General features: G+C 39.3%; 2 protein-coding genes across 2 annotated transcripts in view; one reads left to right on the top strand and one right to left on the bottom strand.

Moving 5' to 3' along the window:
• Window positions 1-6,419, top strand: part of LOC115782887 (adenylate cyclase type 6) — a 49,887-nt gene extending 43,468 nt beyond the window's left edge. The window contains exons 18-24 of the mRNA XM_030733387.1: window positions 114-140; window positions 1,674-1,703; window positions 1,870-2,002; window positions 2,200-2,463; window positions 2,550-2,754; window positions 2,854-2,978; window positions 5,003-6,419. Coding sequence (XP_030589247.1) covers window positions 114-140; window positions 1,674-1,703; window positions 1,870-2,002; window positions 2,200-2,463; window positions 2,550-2,754; window positions 2,854-2,978; window positions 5,003-5,131 — 913 coding nt within the window. The 3' untranslated portion in view covers window positions 5,132-6,419. The remainder of the gene's footprint in view (window positions 1-113; window positions 141-1,673; window positions 1,704-1,869; window positions 2,003-2,199; window positions 2,464-2,549; window positions 2,755-2,853; window positions 2,979-5,002) is intronic.
• A 2,787-nt stretch (window positions 6,420-9,206) lies between these two features.
• spmip11 (sperm microtubule inner protein 11) lies at window positions 9,207-12,953 on the bottom strand. Its single transcript, XM_030734643.1, has 4 exons — window positions 12,791-12,953; window positions 10,035-10,211; window positions 9,817-9,940; window positions 9,207-9,735 (listed from the first exon to the last, which is right to left on the bottom strand). The coding sequence occupies exons 1-4, from the start codon at window positions 12,879-12,881 to the stop codon at window positions 9,687-9,689; spliced, it is 441 nt and encodes a 146-aa protein (XP_030590503.1). The 5' UTR covers window positions 12,882-12,953; the 3' UTR covers window positions 9,207-9,686.
• Between the last annotated feature and the right edge of the window lie 402 nt (window positions 12,954-13,355).

Here is a 13,355-nt window from a genome sequence, read left to right as displayed (position 1 = left end):
ACAGCCTTTCACTGATTTTGTTTCTGTTTACTCGTGAATTTGAGCGTGCAAAACTGTCAAAACTTAGTTTGTATATTTTATTAATTTATTAAAATTTTTTTCCCCCATTTTAGTGATTTAAATGAAACTATTCCTCAGTGGTAAGTTTTATTACTGATGTTTTTGTATTTAAACCATTTAAACAAACAAAAGTAGAGCCAGGATTTAGCTTTTGTGTCATGTTCTTTATGTGCAAATGCCCTACAAGTATATACATCTATACATACACTATATTGCCAAAAGTATTCGCTTCACACACATATGAACTTGAATGACATCCCACTGTTAATCAATAGGGTTTAATATGATGTCGGCCCACCCTTTGCAGCTATAACAGCTTCAACTCATCTCGGAAGGCTTTCCACAAGGTTTAGGAGTATTTATGGGAATTTTTGACCATTCTTCCAGAAGTGCATTTGTGAGGTCAAACACTGATGTTGGCCAGCTCACAGTCTCCACTCTAATACATCCTTACTTTGTGCTCTGGTGTGCAGTCATGCTGGAACTGGAAAGGGCCATCCCAAAGTTGGGAGCATGAAATTGTCCAAAATGTCTTGGTATCCTGAAGCATGAAGGGTTCCTTTCACTGGAATTTAGGGACTGAGCCCAACTCCTGAAAAATAACCCCAAGCCATAATCCCCCCTCCATTAAACTTTACACTTGGCACAATGCAGTCAGACAAGTACTGCTCTCCTGGCAACCACCAAACTCGAACTCGTACATTGAATTGGCAGATGGAGAAGCGTGATTCATCATTCCAGAAAACACGTCTCCACTGCTCTAGAGTCCCGTAGTGGCGTGCTTTACACCACTGCATCCAACGCTTTGCGTTGCGCTAAGTGATGTAAGGCCTGGATGCAGTTACTCGGCCATGGAAACTCATTCCATGAAGCTGTCTACACACTGTTCTTGTGCTAATCTGAAGGCCACATGAAGTTCTGAGGTCTGCAGCAACTGACTCTGCCAAAAGTTGGTGACCTCTGTGCACTATCCACCACAGCATCCACTGACCCTGCTTTGTGATTTTACGTGGTCTATCACTTTGTGGCTGATTTGCGGCCTTTCTCAGTCACTTTGAATTTACCATAATACCACTAACAGTTGACCGTGGAATATTTAGTAGTGAAAAAAAATTCACAACTGGACTTGTTGCACAGGTGGCATCCTATCACAGTACCATACTGTAAATCACTGAGCTCCTGAGAGTGACCCATTCTTTCACAAATGTTTGTAGGAACAGTCTGCATGCCTGGGTGCTTGATTTTATACACCTGTGACCATGGAAGTGATTGGAACACCTGATTTTAATTATTTAAATGGATAAGTGAATACTTTTGGCAATATAGTGTACATATAACAGTAGATTCAGACTACACACTTTTTAACTGAAATACTTTTGAATATATCTAGAAAATGTGTAAACATTTATACTCCAGCTGCAAATAGGTAGCATGAAATGAAATCTGAAGTCAGTCTTTGCTTTTGCCTCACTGACATGTTTTTGATCTTAGATTCAAATGCTTAAAGTATTGGTGAAAATTTCTGTTGCATCCTTACTTTAAATTATCATAACTATTGATTATAAACATTATTTGAACTGACTTAAAATATTTGTTTATGTTTACACTTTTAGGCCCAGTTTCAATGAAACTACAAACCAGTGGTAAGGCTAGATTCAGTGTTACTTTAATAGTTTTTGCATCCTGTTCTGTCACTATTGTAATTTTTTCCCAATTTCAAACATCTGCTTTCTTCTAATTTATTTTTTGATTATCTTTAGTCTATCCTTAGTCTTTCTTTAATCTGATTACTTGTCAATCTCTTTGCAGCCCTTTTGTTGTGACCAAAGTGTCCCTGAGAGTCATGACTCCAGTGATCCTCACAGTCTTTGTCCTGGCACTGTACCTGCATGCCCAGCAGGTTGAATCTACTGCACGCCTCGACTTCCTGTGGAAATTACAGGTATGGAGATCAGAGTCCACTAGAGGGCACTGGCTGACAACATTATCCTAAAACATAGCTTATGTTCACAGCTCAGAGATGTCTGTGAGTCAAACAGGCTGATAGAGTTGTCTCTCAGTTATATGGCTCATGTGTCACACATTGTATTAAGAGTCTATAAGAAATGATTAGACATAATAAATTACCTTAATTTCCAGGCCACAGAGGAGAAGGAGGAGATGGAGGAGCTGCAAGCCTACAATCGTCGCCTCCTTCATAACATCCTGCCGAAGGACGTAGCTGCTCACTTCCTGGCTCGTGAACGGCGTAACGACGAGCTGTACTACCAGTCTTGTGAGTGTGTAGCTGTGATGTTCGCCTCCATCAGCAACTTCTCCGAGTTCTACGTGGAGCTGGAGGCCAACAACGAGGGAGTGGAGTGCCTCCGGCTGCTCAACGAGATCATCGCAGACTTTGATGAGGTAAACTCGGTGTCTTACAAAAGTGGTCGTCATCCTGCATTTGTTTCTTGGACGCAGTCACTATCTGTGCTGTCTTCACTTCTCAGATCATCAGTGAGGAGAAGTACAGGCAGCTAGAGAAGATCAAGACCATTGGTTCCACCTACATGGCGGCCTCAGGTCTCAATGACTCTACCTATGACAAAGAAGGCCGTACCCATATTACTGCACTAGCTGACTATGCCATGAGACTGAGAGAGCAGATGAAGTACATCAACGAGCATTCCTTCAACAACTTCCAGATGAAGATAGGTAAGAGGAAGTTATTGCGTTCTCTCCAAGAAAACATGATGGACATATATGGCCACCTTTGTTGGCACAGTTTAACATTTTTCTGTCTTGAACTGACAGGTCTGAACATTGGGCCAGTGGTAGCGGGGGTTATTGGAGCACGGAAGCCTCAGTATGATATCTGGGGCAACACAGTAAATGTGGCCAGTCGTATGGATAGCACAGGTGTACCTGACCGCATACAGGTAGGTTTCATGTAACTATTAAAATCAACCCAAATAGGTTTAGGGACCATCAGAATATCAGTGGGTGGATTCAATGGTAATATTTTTTATCTATACATTTATAGATTGCTGCAGAAATGTGATATGAAAACACTGTAGAAATAAGATGGCAGGGTGTGCAGAGTTCACAAGTTAGGACCTAAATGCAGGAGGCTGAATGACTTGAAAATCTATATATCCAATATAAACAAAGATGAAAACAGAACTCCAAAAATAAAAACCATGAAGCAATGAAAAACAGAGGGCTTCACATGAGGAGCAAACTAAGGACATATAACGAGATGCTGTGATAAAAGACTAAGAGCAGGACAGGACTATTTATACATGAAGGACAAACAGGAAGCAAAAGGAAACTAACCTTCAAAGTAAAACAAGAAATAATCAAAGAAGACCAATATAGATATGAATACAAGCACTTAGCAGGATACAAGAGACAAGGAAACAAAGAAAACAAAGCATATGTAAGCACAGAAATGAGACAGAGGGAGGTACAAATAGAAAACACAGGGAGGATGACCGCTATAACTACTACTATAAATAATAGACAAGGCACAAACCACAACACAAAATATCACAAAATTCAACCTATCACTAGAAACTGTCACATAAAAACAGCAATATCACAAAACCAAAGATCATTGTAAGAACGATATTAATGATAACCAGGAACCAAAGTCTCAGAATCACAAGACCTAAGACGGACAGTGTACTAGAACAATTAAGAAGTCAAAAAACTCACAAAACTAACAATGGTCAAATCAGTAATCAAACTGAAAAACTTAAGACCAAAACAAGGGACCATGATAAAAAGATTAGTTTTAACATGTCACTTCTTCTGTTTTTTCTCTTAGAGGTAGGATAGATACATCAGGAAGGGGGAATGATTGAATGGGGAATGACTTTGTGAATACATGGTTAATCTTCTAAAGCCAAAGCTACTAATATTATCACTATCAGTTTCAAAGCAATTAACTAGCTACTTTCTGCTGCTCAATTATTTACAAGAGGTCAGCACAGCAGATAGCTCTGCATATTTAATTAACTAGAAATCTTTTCCTTGTTAGGCGAATGTGTAAATCACTACACTGTGAAGTTGCATTTCAACGCAGTTGACTGATAATGATAATTTACTACTTGTGGTTCACTGCATAATGCTGAGGTAGTTTTGGAGTCAGGCTGTCGGCTCGCTCCTCAAACAGTGTGAAGAGGAGCAAATATGTATAGTTTTCTGGGAAGAATTGGACAAAAAGAGGCTAAAATTAATTGGATACAAGTCTTTTAAATCCTAGAAGCCCAAACCACTTATCTATAAATTTGTTTTTGTGTGTATTTTGCTTTTTATTTGTACATTGCTTACTAATAATTTTAACTATTTACATTATTTCTGAGAGACTTTCAGCAGGAAACTGGCATTCATTGACCAGATATTGAATTTTTAGCTGCTAAATGCTTCAATAAATTCACCAGCCTGTTGTTAACTGTGTTTGCCACCAGTTTTATGCTGAGGAGTTTGTGGACAGCCTTTTTTTTTTTTTTTTTTTTACAAAAAACTGGTGCTACTTACTGCTAGAAATAGAAAGTTTTGGGACTCATATTTATTTTCAAAAGAAAAAAAATACAAGGCATGCCTCAACTTTCTCAGTTTCAGCATTTCACATGTGGTCTTTGTAATATTTTCTGAGATTTTAGGGTTTAAATGGTATGACCATTAATGTTATCCATTATTTACATTTTAAACAGCATCAAAACTAGTATTCAAATACTGCTTAATTCAGTTTTAAATAGAAAGATTCCTTATCTTTATTTTGTCAGCTCTTTCAATAAATGTTTCACCCTAAAACAGAAGCTGAGTTTAAAGTGAAGTTGAGGTTGCTAAACTTAAAACATTTTGCAGTAAACGTCCTCCATTACACTATATTCCTGTTTTGTGCTCTCTAATGTTACCGGTTAAATATTTCTCTGGCATCGTGTAAATCTGTTCACAGGTGACCACAGACCTCTACCAGGTGCTTGTAAAGAAAGAGTACGTGTTGGAGTGTCGTGGGGTTGTAAAGGTCAAAGGTAAAGGTGAAATGACAACCTACTTCCTGAATGATGGACCGCCCAACAGTTAGCAGCCAAGACAGCAGCATATGCTGGGATGACCACCCCCTCCTCCCCCCCACTGCAAGGACACGGCACCACTGAGCGAGGACTCACAGTGTGAGCGAGCGGCTAAGAACTAGAGACGCCACCACTTGAATCCCAAGCAAAGAGGAAAAAAAAAAAAAAAAACAAAACAAAAAAAAAACCAGAAAAGAAACTTTGAAGACTTCAAATGGAAAGTGTTCTAGATGAGAGGAAAATGTTCTTGTTTGGCGGCCATTTTGGCCCACATACATGTTGAAGGACACGTGTTTTTCTCACGTCTAGCCTCTCTCTCAGGCTTCTTGAAAGATGCAAAGTCTGTTTATTTAAAACGCCTTTTAGCCTGTGTCAAAAGAAGATTAACGCTGTACATACGGCTACTTTTTATTTTACTTTGGGTCTTTTTGTTTGTTTTTTTTTTTTTTCTGTAATTTTTTAATTTCACATGAATTATGAAGAGGTACTCATGTTTTGTTTCTGCATTAATTATTTATTTCGATCTTGATGTTTTGTGCAAAAAGGTCCTTTATGAAAACGTGTGGAAACATACGGGCACAAATATCCAGTTTATTACACGTTTTTTTTAAGTGTGTATGTACATGCATATTTGTGTGTGTATGAATATATGTATAAACTGAGGAGGAATATATTGACCAAAGACTAAAGTATTTACTAAAAGCAAGGCAAGATGTGTGGATATGTTCTTGCTAAAGTCAGCAATGATCACCGCCTCTGTTATTTAAGCAGAGGGCCTGAACCCTCCGTCTTTCTGCCCAACTGCTGGCCGCAATGGCTGCTCCATCTCTTGTCTAGAATATGTACAATAAATTTATTTAGCCTGTCATTCAGGCAGCAAAAAGCAGCTCATGAACTCTAAATTAAAACGCTGACCTCAATCATCAAATTAGATTAACTTAAAACAGACTAAAGACAACTAAGGATGTTATTAGAAGGTTGTACCTGAGCAGTTAAAATAGAGCCAGCCAGGATTAGGCCCCTCTTCATCCTCACTTCATGTCTGATTGGTTCCTTAGAGCTTGAGCGACCAGTGAACAGCTTGTTTTTTTAGCCATGGCAGTGCACCGTCACTGACTGCTCCTTCCCTTTCAGAGAGGTATTGTTTCGGTACAGATGGAAATGGAAGAACTTAGATCAGCGACCTGTTCCAGAGCCTTCGGGGGGGGAAACCTTGGATTTCAATGCATTGGTATCGCACAGCCTGATTCTTCTATGAAGAAGAAATAGATGAAGGAAATAAATATATATTAATTTTAACTGAATACTGTGCTTTGTAATCCTGAAGGGGCATAACTATTTTCACTGTGAGGTTTTTATGATACAATGAAACTGCTTTCTTGCCAAACATAACTGCTTTGAAGCATGTCTGATTGTGGTATCTTGTTTTCTTTTTTTTTTTTTTTTTTTTGTTCGTTTCAGCGTAGGGTATTTTGTATCACTTCTGTATCCATCATTTGTATATTCTTAATGTTGTTATTATTACGATGATGATTCTGGTTAATTATTATGCTTAATATGATGACTCCATTCCGATGAAGAGGATCAAAGACCAGCACGCTTTCTTGTAAAATGCCAGTCATAAAGCTCAAGCTCACTGGTACCAACTGATCAACTGCAGCCAACGAGTTTTGCTGTTCAGTCCTGATGTACAGTACAGTATTTTTAAGCTGATGATAGGTGTGATCATGTATAGTAAGTAATAACCATTAGCTGCCTTTGCAGCAGAGCCCAAGTGGTGTATGCTCACATAAGCATAGCAGTAAACACACACATACACAGATAAATCACTGTGCTTTTCTTTTTTTTTTTTTTTTTTTAAATTCATGCCACTAATGCAGTATTGTAAATCTCAGCCAGGCTTTACAGTGACCTCCACACGTTAAACTTCTCAGTGGTAACAAATGACATCCCTGGTGTTACACTGTTTTAAGAGGACAAGGCAGAATTTGTAGGTCTACACACATTTTCTCTCTAATAAGAGAGAAAACACCCTCCTCAGCGGAAAATGAAAGCACTGACAGCTCAGTCTGATTGCCTTAAGTTGACATGAAACAAATCATAGAGTAACGCTAAATAGGAAGCGTGCTTGCTTGCCCTGCCTGGACTGCTAATGTTCAGGCAGAGAGAAAGGGACAAGGGCTTGTCAATATGAATTTTTACGTTAACGTTCTCATCGTTGCAACAATCTTGGTTACCCCGGCGCAGCGTTTTGTTCATTTTGAGAATCAGCCTTGACCTTGCTCTTCCCTCACACTTGACAGTGGCAACCAACAGTTGATCACGTTTGTACCAAAGCCAGCTCACGCAGCCTTGTGCTTTTGGTCCCTCCTGTGCAATGATACTTGGGCTCGGCCGTGGCGGGAGCACCAGAGGATAGTAATGTAACGGAGATCACCAACTATTACGTGAACTGTGACCAATGAAGAGTGATTCGTATAAAGCAGAGTTTATAGAATGCACTTGAGTTTATTATAAAGATGTTCATTGTATGTATTCTATTTCTATTGGCTGTCCATAGACTTGTGTTGATTGTTAACTCTTGGGATGCTTTTTTGGGGGTGGGGGGGGTGGGGCAGGAGAGGAAGGTTTGTCCCCATACTACTGAAACAGTGTTTTTGCTCAGGCCTGATGAACCCTTCTGTATTTGTTTTTGTTTTATTTGTATTTTCCCTGAGTTGGAAGAGTTGAAAAGGGGAGTGGGTTTTTTTTTTTTTTTTTTTTTTTTTGCAAAGTTTTGAAGGACGAGAAGAGTTGAGGACTATGACAAAGAGAAAAATAACATTTCCCCTTGAAGAAAAAAATAAAAAAAAATCAATGGCTGTTTTGTGTGACTATATTTTTACTCCTGATGTTGAATGTAACTCAGTTATTACTTTTTCCTTATAGAAACAGAGGACTCACTTTATCATAATTTTATGTGAGCCGATCTTAATACCATCATTTTAACGAAATAAGCTTTCAAACAGAGGTATTCTCAGAGGAAAAAACAACAACCATAGAAAACATGAAAAGTGACTCCTTATAGTGATTCACTGGTGGGCTGATATTATCGGTATAAATTAGCTCTTTGCTGACCTACTGGTATCTGTTAGGGCCCTGAGCCTTCGTGTGGGATTCTCTGTATGTGTGTATTTTGTGTTGCAGGAGTTTCCTGGGTGGAGATGCAGAAGATGGCAGGAAATGCAGAACACCTGGCCCTGTGCTGCGCTCCACTCCACTGATGTCTGGGCCATCGCCACACCACAGCACCCCCTTTTGGTTCTTTTTTTTTTTTTTTACTTAATCATCATGATTATTATTACATTTATTAAACCTTTGATAATCCTTATCCAGTGTGTGGGATGACTCCATTCTTCATTGCTACCTACAAATGTAAGTATTTGATGGTTATTTCAAACTTCATCAACCAACCTTGATTCCCATCAGCAGTACTCTAATAGCCCACCAGGGGGTGGTGGGCCACCCTTTTAGGAATCACTGCTCTAATCTAGGATGCAGTTGAACCGCCTCTTCGTAATCATCTTTATCTTGACTTCAATGGACATGAGGTCACGGAAAGGTTTGTGAGAATATCTGAGGAAAAGAAATGCGTGATCCTCTGAGAATCTCACTGCACTTACACAAGGCTCCTTAACAAAGTGATGATGGATGTTGTTGTGGTTCTACTGTGGTGAAACCCAAAAATGACATCTGCAATTTCTTTTCTCCCTGTGTTCTTACTGGGTTGTTTTCATGCCATGTAAACAAGACCCACTAGTGAAAAGAAAATATATAACTTCATTATCAAGGTTGTAGTTTATAAGAAAAAAGAATAAACAGCCTATAAAGTGAAATTAGAAATTAGCTGGTCATCCTGTCCACTCACGTCTTCTTTTCCTACTGGAAAAGTGATCCAGAGTAACTCCAGCCTTTATTAAGAGGCTTTTATTGAGGCTTTCTGCGACTGAATTAATGGTTGCAATATAGCAATGAACACAACTAATGCATGAATTATGGTAAAACTTTAATTCAGGTTAATCATTTTAAAATCGCTCATTATCTTTAATTATGGAGCTTTTTTTCACACGAGGCAACAACTTCATAAGAAACTCACCTGTGAGTTTAATGTAACCTGTTGTTGAAGGTTCAAAACATAAAAGCAAGCTTTGGCATGAAATAAAAAATGAACTTAATTTGTATTATCTCCTTTCCATTCATAAAGCATGCTCCAGTGTATCCTCTGTTTAAGAAGGTAATAAAGGAAGCACCGAAACACCTTTCCTTTCTATTTAGAGAATTTGACCAGTTCTTATTACTGCTGCCATGCAGATCAATGACTGAAATGTAAAAAAAAACAGCAAAACACCCCCCAAAAAGAGCTCATTACAAAAGTAGACTTAACATCATTGCACGAGGCAACAAATCTCTTTAAAAGTGTGCCTGCTATCAGTTTAATTTCACATACACACACATCAAATTTGCTGCTGTTCTCATGTGTGAGGGAATGTGCGTCCGACTAGGGAAGAGGAAAAATGTCTAAAGCTTTCAGATTAGGCTGAAGTCCCGGTCTGTCTTGAACATTTCTTTAACAAACCTGTGAAAGCAACAAACAGAGTTCACTTACATGTTATGGTAAATAAAGCAAATAAATATTAGCTTTGAAAATGTTACCTACTTGGTCATCTCACTGTTCTTTCGTGGAAACCGCCTGATTTGCGTCCACGGCTCAGGCTTCTCGGACACCATCCACCCATACTGCTGGCTCTCTGTCAGAGGCATCATGTAGAGCTGGTTAGGAGCTGGAGAAGAGAGGAAACCAAGACTTATTTGTTACAGCTGATTGGTTGTAATACGTTTTACTAATCAACATTCACATCTGCCATATCTACTCACATCTGGGCGTTTGAAGCCGCTTGACCATCCCTTTGTATCTCTCATGGCTCCCATGGTGGATGTCAGAGCTGTAAGGAAGAGGCTGGTGGGAAACTTGGCAATCCTGTATACATCTGAGAGGTCCTGGTTGTTCTTGAAGAGAAGGAGGTATTCCTGCTTTGATATTACTGTTGCCACCTGTAGAGAAATGTTACCACTACTGTTACACCTAAAAATGGTATAATAAAGCTTGTCAAGGGCCCTAAAGGACAATATTAAGTTGCCTGCTATTGCAACTCCTCTACCCTCCCAAACAACTAGGTAGCTTCCCAACTCGAAAGAGTTCCCGATATATGGTATAGCCGAAACTGGATAACCAATAGTCATAAAACCAAAAATCCCCACAATCCCACTGTCACAGTCCTGGGCCGGTAAGCCAGGGCTTTGTGTTTGTGTTATTGAAGTGTTTAACTTCCCTAGTTGTGTTTCCTAGTTTGCTTTTGCCCTAGTCTTATGATGGGTTGCAGTCTACATTTTTAGGTCTTTAGTTATTTGAGATATGTCCTTGATTATTGTTTAGTTATGTTTTGATTCCCAGTTCTCCTGTGCTTCCTATGTCCTCCTGTTCTATCATTGTTCCTGTGTCTGTTTTGTTCTCATGTCTTAGTGCCTTGTCTCATGTCTCATGTTTTGTGTTTAGCTTGACTTCCTGGTGTTTCTCTGTGTGTTGTGTTTAGGTTTCTGTTTGGTCATGTTTTGGTGTCCTCCATTATGTCAAGTCCACGTTTGCATCATGTTTGGTTATTTCCTGTTTTATTTTGACAGTCCTTGTCCTGTGTGCTTTATGTCGGGTTTTACTTCTGGTGTCTCATTAGTATTATGATGTTCACCTGCGTTTCTCAGATGTGTCCACTTCCCTCATCAGCCCTCATTTATTTAACTCCTGAGTTTCCCCTGTTTGTTGTTGTGTCCTTGTCCTGTCATTGTAGTGTTTGTTGACTTGCTTGCTGTGTGCACCTTATGTTTATAGTTCATTGTCCATGTTTTGTATGGTGTACTGCTGTCACCTGACCAGCCCTGCTTTACGTTCAAACACTTGTCAATAAAAGCTTAAGCTTAAATACAGCTCATGTCTCTGAGTCCTGCATTCAGGTCCTCTGCCTTGCCTGCCACAGCAAACATACCCACATTGTCACTGCTTAAGAAAATTTAAAATAATCTTATTTTAGCTTAGAAAGCCATTTGTCACCAGTTATACTTTAAGTGTACAATATATTTAAAGTATTTTCACCTCACGATCAGCTGTCAAGACGACCCCCACTTGACGAGGACCTGAAACTGCCCTTAAAATCGAGCACCAGAATGGGGAAGAAAGGTGATTTAAGTGACTTTGAACTTGGCATGGTTGTTGGTGTGAGACAGGCTGGTCTCAGTATTTCATAAACTGCTAATCTGGTCATGGTCCTGGGTCTAGGACCCAGTGTTTTCTAGGTTTGGACTTTTGAATTCTGATTTTGTTTATGTGCTGAGTCTGGGATTATAGTTCTCGGGTTTTTCTGTTTAGTATTTTGACTCTTGGGCCTTCTTAATTTTGATTATCTACATGCTGTTCTGGGTCATTGTTAATTTCTATTTAATCCCTTGCTTCAGTTATTATGCTTCCCCTGTGTTACTGTATTTCTTTAGTGTGCCTGCCTCCCTGGGTTCTGTGTCAAGTCAGCATTTCTGTTTGTCATGTTTAGCCATTTCTGGTTTTGTTTTGACAGTTCCTACTCTCCTGTTCAGTGTGTATTGTGGTTAGTTTAGCTTGTTTTATTGTTTCCTTCCCAACTGTTTCCACTTGTCACTAATTACCTTGGAGTGGGCGCGCTATTGACCACGACACAACAAAGAGCAGAGAAAAACGTGTGTATATATTGTCTGTTTTTCTCTGCTCTTTGTTGTGTCGTGGTCAATAGCGCGCCCACTCCATGTTTGCCTGTAGCTTCTTGGTATTTTGGATTACGTACCTTTTTGGAGAATTTTCTGTATTTTGCTTAAGAACTAAATATTAAAGTTGAGTCAAGTTAATGTATGCTTTGTGAGTCCTGCATTAGGGTCCACATTCTGCCTGCCACATGACAGATCTACTGGGAATTTTTCCACACAACCATCTCCAGGGTTTACAGATAATGATCTTTGTTGATGTTAGAGGTCTGAGGAATGCCCTGCTTTGAGCAGACTGGAGGGTAACAGTAACTCAAATAACCATCTGTTACAACCAATGTATGGAGAAGACCATGTCTGTGGGCACAACTGCTAGACAGCATAAGTAGATGGGCTACAGCAGCAGAAGACAGGTGTGGGGGATAATTTCCTGGCGCATGTTGGTGGCCTTAGCACCAACTAAACAAACAGCCCACCTTTGTATTGTTGCTGACCATGTCCAACCCTTTATCAACACAGTGTCCCATCTTCTGATGTCTGCATCAAGCAGGATAACGTGTCACAAAGATTTGTTTGGAGGATTTCTTTTCTTTCTTTTTTTTCGTGATATCTGGCCCATCTGGCGTAGGATCCTCCAGAAATAACTTGCAAATAGCAACAAAGTAAATGTCTTTACCATCTACTCCAAATGTGGAATGCTATCTTTTAACGCTTTACGAAATTGTCCTTTTTTGGCCTTAAGCTAACGACTGCTTCAGCCACGTGGAAAATAGGGAACTTAAGGCCTAAAGACAACCGAGCACCGCTCTCAGAACCATTGCTCGCATAAGCGAAAGCAAAGCTGCCCTTACCGTTCGGATAAGACGGTCCCCGGGGATTCAGTATCATTCTGTCGCCTATTGGGTTCTGATAACCCAGATATGTCAAACCGAAGAAGGCCATAATGTAGCAGAGAGACTTCAGAGAGCTAAAAAGCCTCTAAATGAAAACCTTCAGTTTACACATAACCATGGCAACATGCCCCGCCTACCCGCAGCGTCTCATGAAGGAGCCTTGAAAATTCAAACTAACTGAACGATTATCATTTATTTAAAAATCTTATGCATTTTTACATTTATTCATTCCACTTATCCAATTCAGGGACTATTTTTTTTTTTTTTTGGTAAAGTTTGTTGTTTGAAGATTTTGTCTGAGAACGTATGACTAAATTAAATATTATATAAATAACACACACATCTTAAACACTTATAAAATAACACGACTCTTGATGATGACCAAATAATCTATATATATATAATCTTTATTAAAAGTTAGGGCTGTCACAACAGCTGCTGGATTCCCATGATTACAAGGAAAAAGCATCTATAATCATAGCTGTAAAAGAGCATAAAAAGAACAATTCAGTTAGAAATGGCA

This window comes from Archocentrus centrarchus, chromosome 7, assembly GCF_007364275.1.
Source record: "Archocentrus centrarchus isolate MPI-CPG fArcCen1 chromosome 7, fArcCen1, whole genome shotgun sequence".
Classification (NCBI taxonomy): domain Eukaryota; kingdom Metazoa; phylum Chordata; class Actinopteri; order Cichliformes; family Cichlidae; genus Archocentrus; species Archocentrus centrarchus.
The sequence above is the reverse complement of the archived record's forward strand: the minus strand, read 5'-3'. Positions and strand labels throughout refer to the sequence as shown.

Coding starts and splice junctions, on each gene's coding strand:
- spmip11 (XM_030734643.1), bottom strand. CDS start 12,881: ATGGCCTTCTTCGGTTTGACATATCTGGGTTATCAGAACCCAATAGGC. Junction 9,941..10,034: donor GCGGCTTCAAACGCCCAGAT/GTGAGTAGATAT, acceptor TCTCTTCTCCAG/CTCCTAACCAGCTCTACATG. Junction 9,736..9,816: donor AAGAACAGTGAGATGACCAA/GTAGGTAACATT, acceptor TTGCTTTCACAG/GTTTGTTAAAGAAATGTTCA.